This window comes from Aspergillus lentulus (assembly GCF_001445615.1).
Source record: "Aspergillus lentulus DNA, contig: Alt09, strain: IFM 54703, whole genome shotgun sequence".
NCBI lineage: Eukaryota > Fungi > Ascomycota > Eurotiomycetes > Eurotiales > Aspergillaceae > Aspergillus > Aspergillus lentulus.
In genome coordinates, this window is record NW_028322117.1 from 1,193,419 (window position 1) to 1,207,791 (window position 14,373).

Consider the following 14,373-nt stretch of genomic DNA (forward strand, 5'->3'; position numbering starts at 1 on the left):
AATCATACAGCGCGACTTATCGCGCCGTAGAATCTCCCCGTCTTTCAGTTATCGCTTGGTTCAACTCTGGCTGTTCCCACCACCACGCATAAAGGTTATCGATGTTATCCTTGATCAATCTCAAGATTGTCGTCTTCTCCTTCTGATAGCTGGTTCTATGTCCAGGATTAATTGACCTGACTTGTGGTGGCGTCTCCTGCAGGCAGTTGCGCCTCCTACTCCGCGTTTCACCTTTCTGTTCTCAATTGGCATGACATGATCACAACGCTGTTTCTCAGCCTGGAACCCTCACCTGTGAGCCACTTCAGGGAGCCCTATTGTACTTGTCAAACTGTCAGCCCTATCTAACAGTATAATAGATTCTCAACGTTTCTGTGCTATCTAGCTTCCTCGTGTGCGAATACTCGTCGATTCGAGATCAGACGAAACTATCGGGCTCCGTCTCACGCCGAGGTTGATTTTCGCGACTGAACCTGCTGCAACACGACCGGCAATTATTGTCCTCTACGATCTCCTTCTTGTTTCGAGACAACTTCATTGACCATGCTGGGTTTTTGCCCGCATCCAAATCTTCGGCTATTCCAGACCATTTAATTCATGTTTGCAAGCAATCGATCCCGAGTTGACGTAACCGACGACATTTAAGAGTCGAGTTTATAGTCTCTTTTCCTCTACTCAATCGGTCGTCCGAGATGCTCTCGACAATGGTTCGGTCCGAAGATCCGATTAGGATGCCTCACTCATATCGTGGTGATGTCGACGAGGAAGATGGAAGCAGAAGGACTCCGGAGCAAAATATTCCCTCGTCATCGTCTTCCTCGAACAACGATGAAGGGACAAAAAGCGATGACGAAATATCTCATTCCCACGAGAATCAGGATGAAAATGGCAGCAGTAACAACAAGAATTCCTCAGGACCGCGGTTTCTCACTCAAGAGGAAACCATTGAGCTAGCTCGCCGTGCAGTTGAGAATGGAATACTGGAGACAAAACGCTCATTAGCAGGAAGTGAGGCTGTCAGTGATGTGGTCAAGCCCAAACTGACCATTGATCTGGGCCACTCCAATATCGTTCGCATTCCCGAAACGGTAGTGGATGCGATCAAAGACGAAGTCGAAAGGTATGTGCGGCTATGCATAAGAGGCTTTCACTTCGGAGGGCTACCTGGAAACCATAATCGATATCATATTGTCAGAAACTGATGGCTCTCAGGTTGTCTTTGTCGAATAATCATCTCTTCCACATTCCTTATCGTTTCGCCGAGTGCTCTCACCTCCGTTATCTGAACATCAGAGCGAACAATTTTCGGGAATTTCCCAGGGGAGTACGTGTCATCAGAGAATCTGTTTTTTCATAAACTACACAAGTTCTAACTGGTATCTTAGGTGTACAAACTGCCGCTCCTCGAGATATTAGATCTCAGTCGGAACAAAATCAGCCACATTCCTGAAGAGATAAAGCGACTGTCTTCGCTTCGTGTACTTTCAATTATGCAGAATCGATTAGATGATTTGCCAATTGGGATTTCGGAAATGAACAAACTCCAGATTTTGAAGGTTGCGGGTAACCCACTACGGTATCCCTTACGACGAGTTCTCGAGACCTCGGAGACGGAAATCGCCCCGTCCGCCATGACAGACAATGAGAAGGAGGTCGCCGTCACTGCAGAACTGAAAAGGTTCCTCAAAGCTCGACAGATTAATGAGCAAGACCGAGGAAGCGAGTCAAGGTACGGTGGATTTTCACAACACGGCTGGCGACTTCAGCTGACAGTTTTTAAGCGAGGGTGTCCTCGATACTCCAAAGCCCGTCAGACGCAAGCTTAGCAGCCGGTTCCCAGTGATCCCTAGCACAGGTGAAGGCTCTGATCCCAAGTCACCGTCCGTTGCGCGGCCGCCACCGATTCCGCTCAAATCCCATTACCGTATCGCCTCTGGACAAGGGCCAATCTTCCATAGTGGTATCCTTCAACGACCCGGCCCAAGTCCGTACCGTGGAGTGAACGAACGCAACCGAAGCAACAGCGAAGGCATCATTCAAGCATCGTTCGCCGCACGCAACAAGCGGATGGGGGTCATTACGCGAAAGAACACTGACTTGGGAACCCTCGATGAAACACGACCTTATCGAAACAGTCACTTGCGTGGACTCAGCCATGGCTCCATTCTCAGGTCACGACCAGTGGGCAACGCTGGCGGTAGCAATTCCTCTAGTCCAAGTAGCCCGCGGGAGCGCAGGCGCTTGAAAGACGGGTTTGTGAATCGAATGTCGAGTCTGCCAGAACACAAGGGTGAGAGGGAAGCCCGAGACCCGGTGATTGAGAGTGCCAAAGGCATTCTATTTGCCCTTTTCCAAGTTCAGTCTCACGTATCAGCTGTGATAAACGTCATAAAACGAGATGACTCTCGGCGGAATAGTTTGGAGATCGTCTTCTATAATGCATCCACACACGTTGATCGACTCAATGAAGCTCTCGAGCTTGCGGAGAGTTCTCGACAGGACGATCAGGATGTGCTCAAGCTGACGAACGAAGCCGTCAAGCGAGAATGTGAAACATGTATCGTGGCTTATAGCCACGTGGGAACGCAGCTACGGAATAGTCTTGAAAAGATTGTGGCCAACGGCGATTCGCGCTACGTTCGTTCGCTCATGCTCATGATCCACGGGAGCATCATTGAGCTTCGCAACGCCTGCGTGAGTTTGGGGGTTCCGCTGCAATCTGAGAAGCGGCTTTCGGCAGGAAAGACGCCAGTGACCGCAATCACTAAAGAGCCTGCCCTGTCGGATCGATTTTGTGGGCCGACCGTGACTCCGACACGCGGTGATCGGTCCATGTCAGTGCGCCGCTACAGGAGCGATACCACGATACAACACCCTCGAATCACCACTAATGGGCCCTTACCGGCAGCGGCGAACTATCAGTCGGCCGTTAGCTCCCCAGGTTTTGCATCATCACCTTATAGCCTGGGAGCGCGGAGCCGGTCAAGCAGCAGGTCCAACCTGATTAACTCATCCGTGCCTTCATCACTTGCGACTCCCCGTTCAGGGGAAACATTCCCCCCCATACCGACCTCAGTAGTACCCCGAATTAACCCACTGACTGGTTTGGACGAGATTGAGGAGGAGCGCATTTTTGAGAAGATATTCCACCAATTATCTGCTGCATACACTGCTGCCCTTCAGGCGCTGCCTCTAGCGCGCCGCCAGTTCGTGCGATGTCTCGAATTAGCGGAGCAAAGTCGGGAATCCGAAGGGCTTCAAATGCTCTGGAACAATCTCATTCGCCGTTGCCGTGTCTGCCTTGAAGTCTCTGAGGCGCTCGGGCTGCGTCTTTCCAATATGAAGGTAAAAGAGCCGGGCGGGGGGATGCGCAACCAGCGCGAGTTCTGGCAATTGTGCAAAGCGTTCATGCAGTCATTCGTTGATCTTGTGACTGATATGAAAGAGGTCAGAAGCATGCACCTGTTACCTTCTGACATCATCGTTGTCCTCCGCCCAGTTCAGAGAGCCAGCAGGGAAGCTAGTCGGCTGATCGAAGCTTCTCCATGGTCGTACCTCACCGACATGACCCCTGCAAACGGACCTGGAAATATATACGGACCGCTGCTGCAATCGCAGCATACGCAACATCAAACATCCGCGTCCGGCTCCAACGTGTTACACGTCAACTCAAATCTCTCCCCGCAATCTGTTCACCTTCCCGCTACCCCCTTGAGCGCTGCTCTTGGTCCTGCCGCGCAGGCAACTGTGCCATCAACCCCTGCTAGCGCGTATAGTGACAAATTTTTCGAGGGTGACGTATTTCAGCGGGCGGACTCACTCCTCTCAATGCCGAACCAGGCACCTTTCTTCAGTCGGCGTTGAGATGATACAGTTGTCTCTTCTATTTGGGGATGATTTTCTATTAACCCGGGAAGAGGCGTCGCCATTCCACGTTGGACATGCTGGTCCTTTTAGACTAACGCGTGCTGCCATGCAAGATCCTGCGTCGGCACTTATTATGCCCACTTACGCCAATGATATTTCTCACTTGTACACCTACCCAGTTTCAGATCTTGATTTGAATGTCTCATCTTCTGAACTTTTTTCACTTGTTCTTGCATTCTTGTTCGTCTCGTTCTTTTCACCAAAAATAACCAAAAGAAATGGGGATCAAAAGGAAAAGGTTTGCGTTAGAGGTGAAAGGAACTTGGAGTTATGATTTAGCGTTTGATCTGTATCTTTACAAAATCTTTGCATAGCGTGCGTGTCTGCTTGGTTTCATGAATGGATGATGGGCAGGATTTGCGAATAGATATACTGTCTCAATTCTCATTGCGGATAGTGGATCGCATGACGAACTCTTTTGTTATCTAAAACGAGAGCTTTCTGTATTTCTCATTGTGAATGGACAGCTTAAGAAGATTTGCTTGGATGTACCACAGGTCAACCATTCACGTCCGCGACGACAACATCCCGCACATAAGCGAACATCTCCCGTGGCTTCTTGATGAACACGCTATGCCCAGCGCCTCGGAAGAGATGGTAGGTGACTCCGCGTTCCGAGGCCCAAATGCCCGCCGGGACACAAAGCTGCCCTACTTCTGGCCGAGCAGTCGAATCGTGGCTGACGTCGACATCACAAGCGTCAGAACCAAGCAAGGCAGGTGCTGCGTTATCCGCGTAGAATATTCGACTGGGTTTGCGCGAGAAGCCCTGCGCGCCGCGCCAGGTCATGTTCTGGAGGACCAATTCTGTGCCGAGATGGTTGAGAAGCAGGTCATTGTCGCCGGAGTAGACGTGGACGGAGATATTGTGCTCAGTCACGAGGGAGGGGACGATGGCGTACGCCGGAGGCGTGGGCGGAACGGCTAGCAGCAGGGTGTCGAGGATGGTGCTGTTGCAGGGTGCGAACGCCAGACCGGCTGGTGTCGGGGGAATATTCAGAGCGGCTTGGACGTCGCCACGGCTGAAATACGAGGCTATTAGACCGAGCGGGTCTATTGTGGTACAGTCGTTGGTGATATCGTAGATGTCGAAGCAGCGCTTCCCTGTGCCGGCGGCGGAGACTGCGTTTAGGTAGTTCAAGGCGGTGGAGAAGGCCGCACAGGAGCCGTAACAGGTTGAGTTGAGGATGGACGAGCTGACCTGCTCTGCAGTGGTGGGGTGGTTGTTGCACGTTTCATTCATTACGTTTCGCAGATTGCGGCGCTGGTACTGTTGAAACTGGTGTCGGTGATGCCGGTGTTTGTAGTTGAGGTTTTCTGGGTCCCCTACGATCTCGAACTTGCCCTTCGGAGGAAACTGATCGGCCTGTTGTAGGACGGCTGTGAAACGGCAGGTCTGGTCGGCTTGCGTGAAGGCGGACAAGATCTCGTCTGGTATCTGCAGCAAGTTCTTTTTAGATTCAAGAAATGTGCTGACGGTGACGGCTGTCATGGCAGCAGGATTGCCCACGGTGCCATCCCCTAGAGATATGGAATGGAGGTCGATTGGGTAATCGTCCTGATTCTCCGCGATGGCATAAGCAAAGTACGGGATGTAGATTCCTGCATATGATTCCCCTATCATGTGGACACGCTTGGCACGAAGGTGGGAAAAGTGAGAAAAAAAGGACTGCAGCCATTTGTAGAAATCCGAGGTTACCCGGTCATTGTCCCGGACAGGATATGGATTGCTTGCCGTTGAGAACCCCGTTCCTGCGGGCTGGTCGACATAGAGGACGTGGCCAAGCTTCGTCCACGATTGGGGGTTCTCAATGAGATGAGTGGTATTGCCATCGAACAGGAGAGGTCCGTTGCCTGTCATCAACCCTATCAGCGACGAACAACCCGGTCCACCATTGAACCATACTGTTTGGAACGAGTCAGCGTTTGTGGTGTTTGATGAAGAACTGCAGAATGGAGGAACAAACTAATCAGATTCTCATCATATGTGGGATCCTGGGCTTCAAAGAGCCAGAAGAAGATGGAATTGCCTTTCTCTGTATCGGGAATAGGTAGCCGGCCGGCCCAGCTGCGCGGCACAGTAGGACTATCGGGCAACGACAGGACTTCAAACTGTGAGATATCCACGGATGTTCGGGGCGCCGTCCACAGCAACAGCATAGGCACAGCCCATATTGCGTGAAAAAGAGAAAGTATAGCAGCCACGTTCATGACGCTATCCGATGTCGACGATATATCGCATCAACCTGACCAACAGAAAGAGAAGAAGACGAGACTGAAGCACAGAGAAAGCCCGATACATTCTTTGCCAGAAATATCCTATGTACAGTAAGTCATAAAAGAGTTCTGTGGCAAATATGCTGAATAAAAGCCATGCTGGCGAGCTATTGGTGTTCTGGAGCCTGGGTGATTTGATTGAGACTATCCCGATGTTGACCTCAATAGCGGAATGCTTATTGAGCCAGAGTTGACAAAGTTGCCCACACATAGAGGTGGAAAATAAAGAAACACGCGGCTTCATGTTAGCGCTCTCTTCTTCATCTCATGTAAGCAATGGACTACAGTATGATCCATATGGATAGTTTGGAATGCGCGAACTGCAGTAAGGTAGTCGCTCTCTATTCGGTGGTTGATGTAGGTAGGTAGATCGTTGACTGCCTGAGGCTACCAGGCAGTTAGGGACCACGTGGTGAGGATAGGGCTCGGAGTTAGGGCCTTGGATAGGATGGCTGACATCACGGAACTGGGCCAAAGAGCACCTTCAGGGCCAATCTGAATGGATGGGAGGACTATTCGGCTCTCAAATTACTTCGAGTAGAGTATGTGGACAAGGAGAAGCTTGGCATGATGCAGCCTATGAACAGGAATAATCAGCTAAAGAACCTAGGTACCTTACTCATTGAAATATCGGTGTCTGCAGTGATTGGCTTGTACTTGCGCCGAAGAGCCCTAGCTAGGAAGACCAAGTACAGTATGGAGTAGCTCATCCTTATCCGACCTCGTCTGCTTCAACTTTCTGTCACCATAGCGGAATCGCTTCCGTCGTTTTCGACCAACGCTGACCGAATCCTCGTTTGACAGTCAATAATGAAGTGTCAACGACTTGACTTTCCCCAATTGACTCTCCTCCGCTGAGCTCCGAAATGAGGCGACCACGCGGGAAGTGATCAGTGCACTCGCACTGCATTGCAAAAGTGAGGCGTCAAGCGCGTGTGCTGGAGATGTCTATTGCGGTCAGTATTCACCTTTGGCACGACATCTGTTTATGAAGTACTCAGAGGATGCTCTAGATCATGTAACAGTGGGATGATCTTAACCACCTCGCAGAGTGATTTACTAGCCGCTACGTATGAATGTATATTCCGCCGATCAACAGCCTCATTCCTGTTTACAGGATACCAGAATATCCCCAGGCGCACTCGCAGGACTTCCTCCTGAAATGTTCCCGGAAACGAAACTTGATGCACTTGAAGGTAATTTCCCTAGTCCGTAATAATACAACACTATTCCGGCCGGTCGCATTGATTCTATCTATCTGTTGGAAACAGCAATGGGCGGCTGGGCCATCACCTACTGGAATTAACAATTGCTTGATGGGTGAAGTGTACCTAAACAGCTGAACATCAAGTCGAAGAGGATCAACATTCGTTTCCCGTCCGACTATTCCGTAGAAGCTAAACCTCACCCGTCACGAGGATAATCTGAAACCTTCACGAAGACGAAAGTTGCCACGCGCAAGGCGTTGTTGTAATGATGGAATTGCCGCAGAAACTGATCGAGAGATGCTTTGCCTTCAGATGCTTGCAAAGCTCAGTTTGGTCGCGGTCATACCATCCTGGACATCTATCTATGCAGTGTCAGGTTCACTGTGTTGAAGCCGTGAACGGAGCGCCAGGGTTCAGGAGACATCCACTTGACTGACATCAGCAAGATGACGAACTCAGCCATTTTGCTTGTGGGCTATTAATACTTAAGTAACATTGGGTGGAGCTACTTGTGGATAAGCAGTTAGAGACGAGAGGAGACTATTCTACATAAACTCCGTAGAAAAGAGTATAGATGGTCCCAGGATAAACCTGTATCCGGCGATGAAACCCATCACCTTTAACGAGACAATGCATTGGGCGAATTGTGGAATGTTTGCGATCGCGCTCGTTTAGGAAAATCCATCGCCGAGGGCTCTCCTCATCGATTTCCCCCTGCTTTGAATCTCCTTGCCTCCCACTCCGTATTGCCTGCCAAAACGGGAAAAGCAAAAGCATCATCCCATTCCATCATGAAGCCAGCTGGTCAGCGGGGTGAGAGTATTGTACTTCGACTGTACTCCGTAATGGGACCTGTCTCGACTATCCCACTGGGTGAATCACACTCTAGTTGTGAGCAGACGGCAAGCCGCATCGGTCTGCGCATCTCTCCAGGCTACCACCTGCAGTAGAATTTTTTGATTGTAGCTATCCATGATCCATCCATCCATCTGCTATCTACTGTTCCATTGCCAATGCCTTTGCAATTGCATTTTCGCGCTTGCTCGTGGTTTGTCGCTCTGCGACAACAATTGGTCGTCAGTGGTTTTTCACCGAAGATCAGTGGCAACTGGCAGAGAAGGACTCGATCAAGTACGGAGGTACTCTTGGGTACCGTCTTCCTATCAATATTTCCTTTGCTTTTTTTTTTTTTTTTTCCAAATGCTTTCCATCTCCGTGGCTTTTTCTTGACCTGTCACTTTCGCTTCGCTGTGCATGTCCACCATTTATCGGGTAACAGCATTTGCCTCTGGCGAACTTTTGTGCTAATTGTGGTCTTGCAGAGGTCTGGTCTGGGATCATCCCTCTAGATACAAGACAGAGACGATGGTACTTCGCCATCATCTGGAATGCTGGATGTCGCCAGAAATGAATGCGGGATTATGCACCACCGGAGATCATCTTATCAAATCCATACCTGGTCATTCTCAAGAAATCTTGAAGATGATATACTCCGTACATGCCGAGTAAGTAAGTTCAATAATAATAATAGAGTCTACCTCTCCACATACGTACCCTCTTTTTCTCCTGACCCACAAGGGCCGCAAGTCCACAACACTGTCACCGATTCTGGCACAGTTCAAGGAAGGGGACTAACGAACTAGTGGATAATCCCTCCATAACTACTCAGTCTTTTGAGTCTAGACAGACACAATCAAATCCCCTGTACTCTGTATAGTCTATCTACTGTAGATAGTCATCCACTCTATATGTAGCGACAACTACTGTCCTCACAACGCCCATCCGGGCTTTGTTCAGGGGTTCAATCAATCAGCCACTTTGATACCAGCTTCACTTCATCAGGGCTGTTCTTCTCTCCAGTCCGAACTAACTTAATCATGAATTCTAAACCTGTTTCCCTCTTCTAATCCACTGTTGGCCCTCCGACCCAGTTCATGCAGTAGCTGAATGCGTCTTAACTCTCGACTCTTGAGCAGCCTCACTTTCCTGCCTTACCCTTTGCGTTTACAGGCGACCTGTTCCCGATTCGATCTTGTAGCTTTCCATTCCTTCTGGCCCAGGTTCCATGATTCACGTTTCCCTTCTGCTCTCTGGCTCCGCTGCGGTGCTGTGATCGTGCGCTCGGAGGGTCTCCCTCAGTTCTCCATCCCCCGTCTCCAAGTGCATGCGTGACCATTTTCAGAATACCTTGAATGCCTACACTACACTGTCTTGCTGAAAACATCTGCTTCTCTTGCCATTGGCTATATCAAGATACTTTCTCCTGGTCGCTTTGCCAGATTTGATCTTTACCTCTACTTTGGGTTCCCTTTGGTGTTTTGGACCGCTTCGTCACTGCGCTGCGCTGCAGTAGATCGCCTGCTTCCACTTTGTTTGCTCTTATCTCAGACCATTCAACTTTTCAACTGTCATTGCTTATTCTCTACGTATCCTTCCTCAGTATTTTCATACCTACACTCTTCTCTGTCTGTGTGGTCCTTACCCTCCGACCTCTCACTCGTGCTTGGCTATACAGCAGAGCTGTTCTGAGTCGACCTTACCTAGCAACGCCTCAGGGAGAAAGATTACTTTTGCGCAAGATCTAATCTAGGAAAATATACGATCAAAACATCAATCCAGGGATCTAATCTGAAACCCGGTGCCCCGTTTTTGCGATCACCGCCTGCGATCTACATCCGTTGACAAGCACCAGGCAAGTATGTTTATCCCCCTCACCCCTTCCTCCGCCTTGACCCCAACTGCCCCAGGCAAGGACTGACCAAAGGGCTAATGGAAGGGATAGCAGATCAACCTAGCAACGTGTCCAGGGCTATGGTGTCTTGATTACATTGGACGGATTGGACTGCTCAGTGGTCGTGAATCATACAATTTAATCCGAGACGCCCAGACAGATCTATACCGCTCTCCAGAGGATTGATCATTGTTCACTATCTACACCCAGCGCCTCGGGACCGCTGATCGGATGGAGATGGATCTTCAGAAAACAAAGGAGGCGAGGCGCAATGCGCCGGGGGAGGAAGACGGAACGGGGTGTCCACTAGAAGCATACAACGGAAGCGGTCATTCAATCGACTCCCTCAAGAACGATTCTCTGGATCATCGCGATGCAACCAAACGCAAAAACTGCGGCAAGGATAGCGCAAGTACAGAGCAACCATGCTCGGTGAGTAGATCTCCCCTTCTTTATTGTCTCGCGAAACTAACTCGTATGCGACGAGATAGGCGACGCCGCCGACCCCTCCGCCTCCTTCGTCTGAAGCGATGAAGATCCCGAAAGCATTAGAATTGAGCGTGAAACAGCACAAACTACTCCAGGAAGCTAAACGATATCCTCCAGTCACTAAGAGAACGCTGAGTGAGCTCGACTTGCCCTGCATCATGAGCAATATCAACCTTCGAATGGACGCCAATTTCGATCGGGACCTACATTTCAAACCGGATTTAGACGGGGAGAAAGGGAGAAGGAAAAGGAAAGAAGCGGGAGATTACTGGGAGGCGATGGCTGCCGAAATCGCAATCTATGCTTTTTGCGCAAGCCAGGCCGAGGACGCCACAAACGACGACCAGCAGGATGACCTGCGGCAGACGTTCGAGCCCCGACTGCCCGCCATGTTCGAAACCCTACAAGACGTCCTCAAAACCTTGGTTCCGGAGCGCGATCACCCGGCCGTTACGCAAAACCTTGAGGTGGCTCTGCTGATGCAGCAGGTCCGGAAGGGAGTTCTCGACATGGTTGGGATCGCCAACTGGCTAGCCAGGCTCCTTAAAACACATTGCGCTCCGATGCGAGACCAATGGGCAGACCGCATGGTTGAGCAGATCAGTTCGGGCTCGGAATCGCAGGACTCCATGGAGATTGTCCGCGGGCTGCAGACCCTCTTCGCCATTTTGGAGGCTATGAAATTGGTAGGCTTGGCCGCCTGAGTTCTACATGGAAAGGTACATGTGCTGACTTCCTTCGTCTTTAGGATGTGGCAAATCACCAGATCCGCGCCTTTCGGGTTCTCCTAATCGAAGACACTGTCCCATTCCTGCAAGAGTACTTCCGGAGTAAGATAGCCAGAGACAATTTTCGCGTAGAGGCTTCGCGGCTATGGTATCTGGACGTACGGGAGCAGGAGCTACGCAACCTGGGCAAAAGTGCTCAAAACGACAGCTTCCTTCCGATCTCGTTATTATTCCACGGGTTAACCGATATCCTACTACAATTTCATGGGCCGGAAGGTTTCCCGGAAACTTTCGTCTTCGACTCGGACCGCTTATGGCAGCTCCGATCTGGGCTCCAGAATCTCATCACTCTGGATATCTGCTGGTTCATCTTCGAATCATACGTCCATACGCAGAAACGGTACTTGTCCGCGCCGGCCCAAACCTATGCCAGCTTTCGCTCGCGAATTGGGTCATTGATGGAGGAGAACGAAGACTGCCGGCGGGGGTCGGCGCGATGGTTGAAGAATGTGCGCGGGATCGCCTTGGAGATTGCACGGTTTGCGTGCGCAGCATGCTCTGGGGATTCCATGGTCTCGGATACTGTCATCGCACCAATCGAAGCGACGTTGGAGTGGCATCTGTCCAACGAGTCGTCGGAGCTGTTTCAGTACTTTCAGAACGCGCTGCGACAGAAATTGCTGGTCTCCACGTTTGCCTTTGCCAAAAAGTACCTCAACATGTCGCCTCTGGCCATCTGCGAGTCTCAACGAAGCTACTCGCATTCGCCACTCCCGCAGCACTACGACATTGAGCGGATATCGATGCGACTAGCACACATTGGCGTCCTGCATTGGAGGGTATGGGCGCCCATTCTCTACGTGCGCGAGAGCCTGTCAGCGACTGACGTGGCGAGCAGTCTGCCCGCCGCAGAGTCCTAACGGCAGGACTGCGCATTTGGGGCTGATTTGCGTCACATGAGCATTACTGAAGCATTACTGCATACGGTCATACCTTGTCTTTTTCTTTAAAATTCGGTCGTTCACTTGGAGTTTCACTGTCATCTTGCTGGCTTAGTTTCTTCGGGTGGCACAAAGCGGAGTTCCGGGTCATGTCTCATCATTCGTTTCTTGTCCTTCTTGTGGCATGCAATTCAGCGTCCTGCATCGGTTCTTGTCGGGTCATGGCGTCCACATGGGAAGGGCATTCGATCAAAAAGCCTTGCCTTCTTCTAGGCTGGGTGTTGTCGCATACTTTGATAGAGGTAGTACCAACCTGGTATATGCCATTAGTTCGATTAGAATGAGTTATCTTATAATATTAATATCGATCATCAGACATATATATATACTGTAGCATACATAAAATGTGTAGATTATGTAAGCAGGTATCCAACTTGTCTGCATAACCACCTTTAACTACCTCCCAGCAACTCACTCAGGTAATGCCATAACAATGCCATCCCAATATGGGATCACGGATTAAAGAAGAAAATGCGCATATCATCGCCCCTCCTCACCTCATATACCTGGCTCAACAGCCTCAAAGCAACCCAGCTGCAGCGCATCGCCCAAGCAACGGGGATCCAGTCCTCAGGGACAAAAGCATGTCTCATCGCCCGGTTGAAAGAGGAACTGCCGCAGCCAGACCCCGAGAACCAAATGAGGACATGCAAAAGCACAAGCTCCAGCACAAGGACCAGCGGTATGAGTATCCTAAGCATCGACATGGGGATTCAGAACCTCGCATACGCGCATCTTCTTGTCCCACGCGATAGCAATAGCGCAGCTACCGCTGCTGCTCCGGGAGTAGTGAAGCTAAACGCATGGCGCCGGCTAGCTGTTTCCGACGCCTTACTTGACCCAGACTCTCGGTCTTCCCCTGGAAGTACGTCAAAGCAGCAAAAGAAAGAGAAACATACATTCTCCCCATCCGAGTATGCGCGCACGGCGTACGCGCTCGTCACGGGCTTGCTGCACGCGTACCGGCCCAGCCATGTACTCATAGAGCGGCAGCGGTTTCGCTCGGGTGGGGGCAGCGCGGTGCAGGAGTGGACGCTGCGGGTGGGTGTGTTTGAGGGGATGTTGTATGCGGTTTTGCATGCGCTGGGACAGGCTGGGGAGGGAGGAGCAGAGGCGGGGATGCGGCCGGCGGTGCTGGGTGTTGAGCCTAGGCGGGTGGGGGCGTATTGGGAGGATCGGTTGGGGGTGGATGTGGACGCACCGAAGAAGAAGAAGAAGGCTTCGGCGAGGGAGGGGAAGAAGGTCAAGATTAATCTGGCGGGGGAGTGGTTGCGTGCTGGGATGGGAGGCGTGGAGGTAGGCTCGGGCTTGGGCTCGGGCTCGCCGTTTCGGTTGTCTGTCGCGGATGATCCTGAGCTTCGGGCCCTGGTCGATGCGTATCTGCGGCGGTGGGCGGGCAAATCGAATCCTGCGAGGTCGGTATCGAGGGCTAAGGCCGAAGGGCAGGCTGCGGCAGAGGATGACGGGGCTGTGATTGAACCCCCGAATGTACGCAAGATGGATGACCTGGCGGATTGTCTGGTCCAAGGTGTAACTTGGTTGGAGTGGCAGGCTATGAAGCAGCGAATTTCGGCAGAGGGTTTGGATGCGGTCTCGCAGTGTGAGAGTGGAAAGCTTTGATATATGTGATACCCTGTATAATAGATTGTGTTTATATACGTGATATTCTACGCTGAATCATGAAGATATCGTTGCATGCTATTCTGTATACAACTAGCATAGAAGTCCGTGATGGTTCGAGTGCAAGGTCCGACAAGCAATCAATAAAACTGAGTACAATGCTACATGCTATTCTCCCTGTTATAGGCAGGCAAACGCAATAGGAATCATAGAAATGGATTCGCTCGCTACATAGTCTATTGAGATCGTCAGTCCGGCGGAATGCAGTAGATCGTGCATCTCTCTACGTCATTCCGGCAGATCAGAAATAGTTCATACAATTTGCATAAAAGCACTGTCGCTGAACAATGTCGTGTATCCGAATCTCGCCAGATGTGTGACCAATGACCGTTG

At 50.8% G+C, this 14,373-nt stretch overlaps 4 protein-coding genes across 4 annotated transcripts; 3 read left to right on the forward strand and 1 right to left on the reverse strand.

The window, feature by feature from the left end:
• Positions 1-692: 692 nt before the first annotated feature.
• ALT_5209 (uncharacterized protein) lies at positions 693-3,864 on the forward strand (the record flags this gene model as incomplete). The annotated part of the gene is made up of 4 exons (XM_033555358.1): positions 693-1,120; positions 1,213-1,324; positions 1,386-1,729; positions 1,782-3,864. The coding sequence occupies 4 exons, from the start codon at positions 693-695 to the stop codon at positions 3,862-3,864; spliced, it is 2,967 nt and encodes a 988-aa protein (XP_033411249.1).
• A 561-nt stretch (positions 3,865-4,425) lies between these two features.
• On the reverse strand, positions 4,426-6,137 carry cp9 (putative serine carboxypeptidase; the record flags this gene model as incomplete). The annotated part of the gene is made up of 2 exons (XM_033555357.2): positions 4,426-5,831; positions 5,894-6,137. 2 exons carry the CDS (start codon positions 6,135-6,137, stop codon positions 4,426-4,428), a joined length of 1,650 nt encoding a protein of 549 aa, XP_033411248.2.
• A 4,242-nt stretch (positions 6,138-10,379) lies between these two features.
• ALT_5211 (TCP11 family protein) lies at positions 10,380-12,279 on the forward strand (the record flags this gene model as incomplete). Its single annotated transcript, XM_033555356.1, has 3 exons — positions 10,380-10,574; positions 10,634-11,317; positions 11,380-12,279. The coding sequence occupies 3 exons, from the start codon at positions 10,380-10,382 to the stop codon at positions 12,277-12,279; spliced, it is 1,779 nt and encodes a 592-aa protein (XP_033411247.1).
• Positions 12,280-12,831: 552 nt separating this feature from the next.
• Positions 12,832-13,980, forward strand: ALT_5212 (uncharacterized protein; the record flags this gene model as incomplete). The annotated part of the gene is made up of 1 exon (XM_033555355.2): positions 12,832-13,980. One exon carries the CDS (start codon positions 12,832-12,834, stop codon positions 13,978-13,980), a length of 1,149 nt encoding a protein of 382 aa, XP_033411246.2.
• Positions 13,981-14,373: the final 393 nt, after the last annotated feature.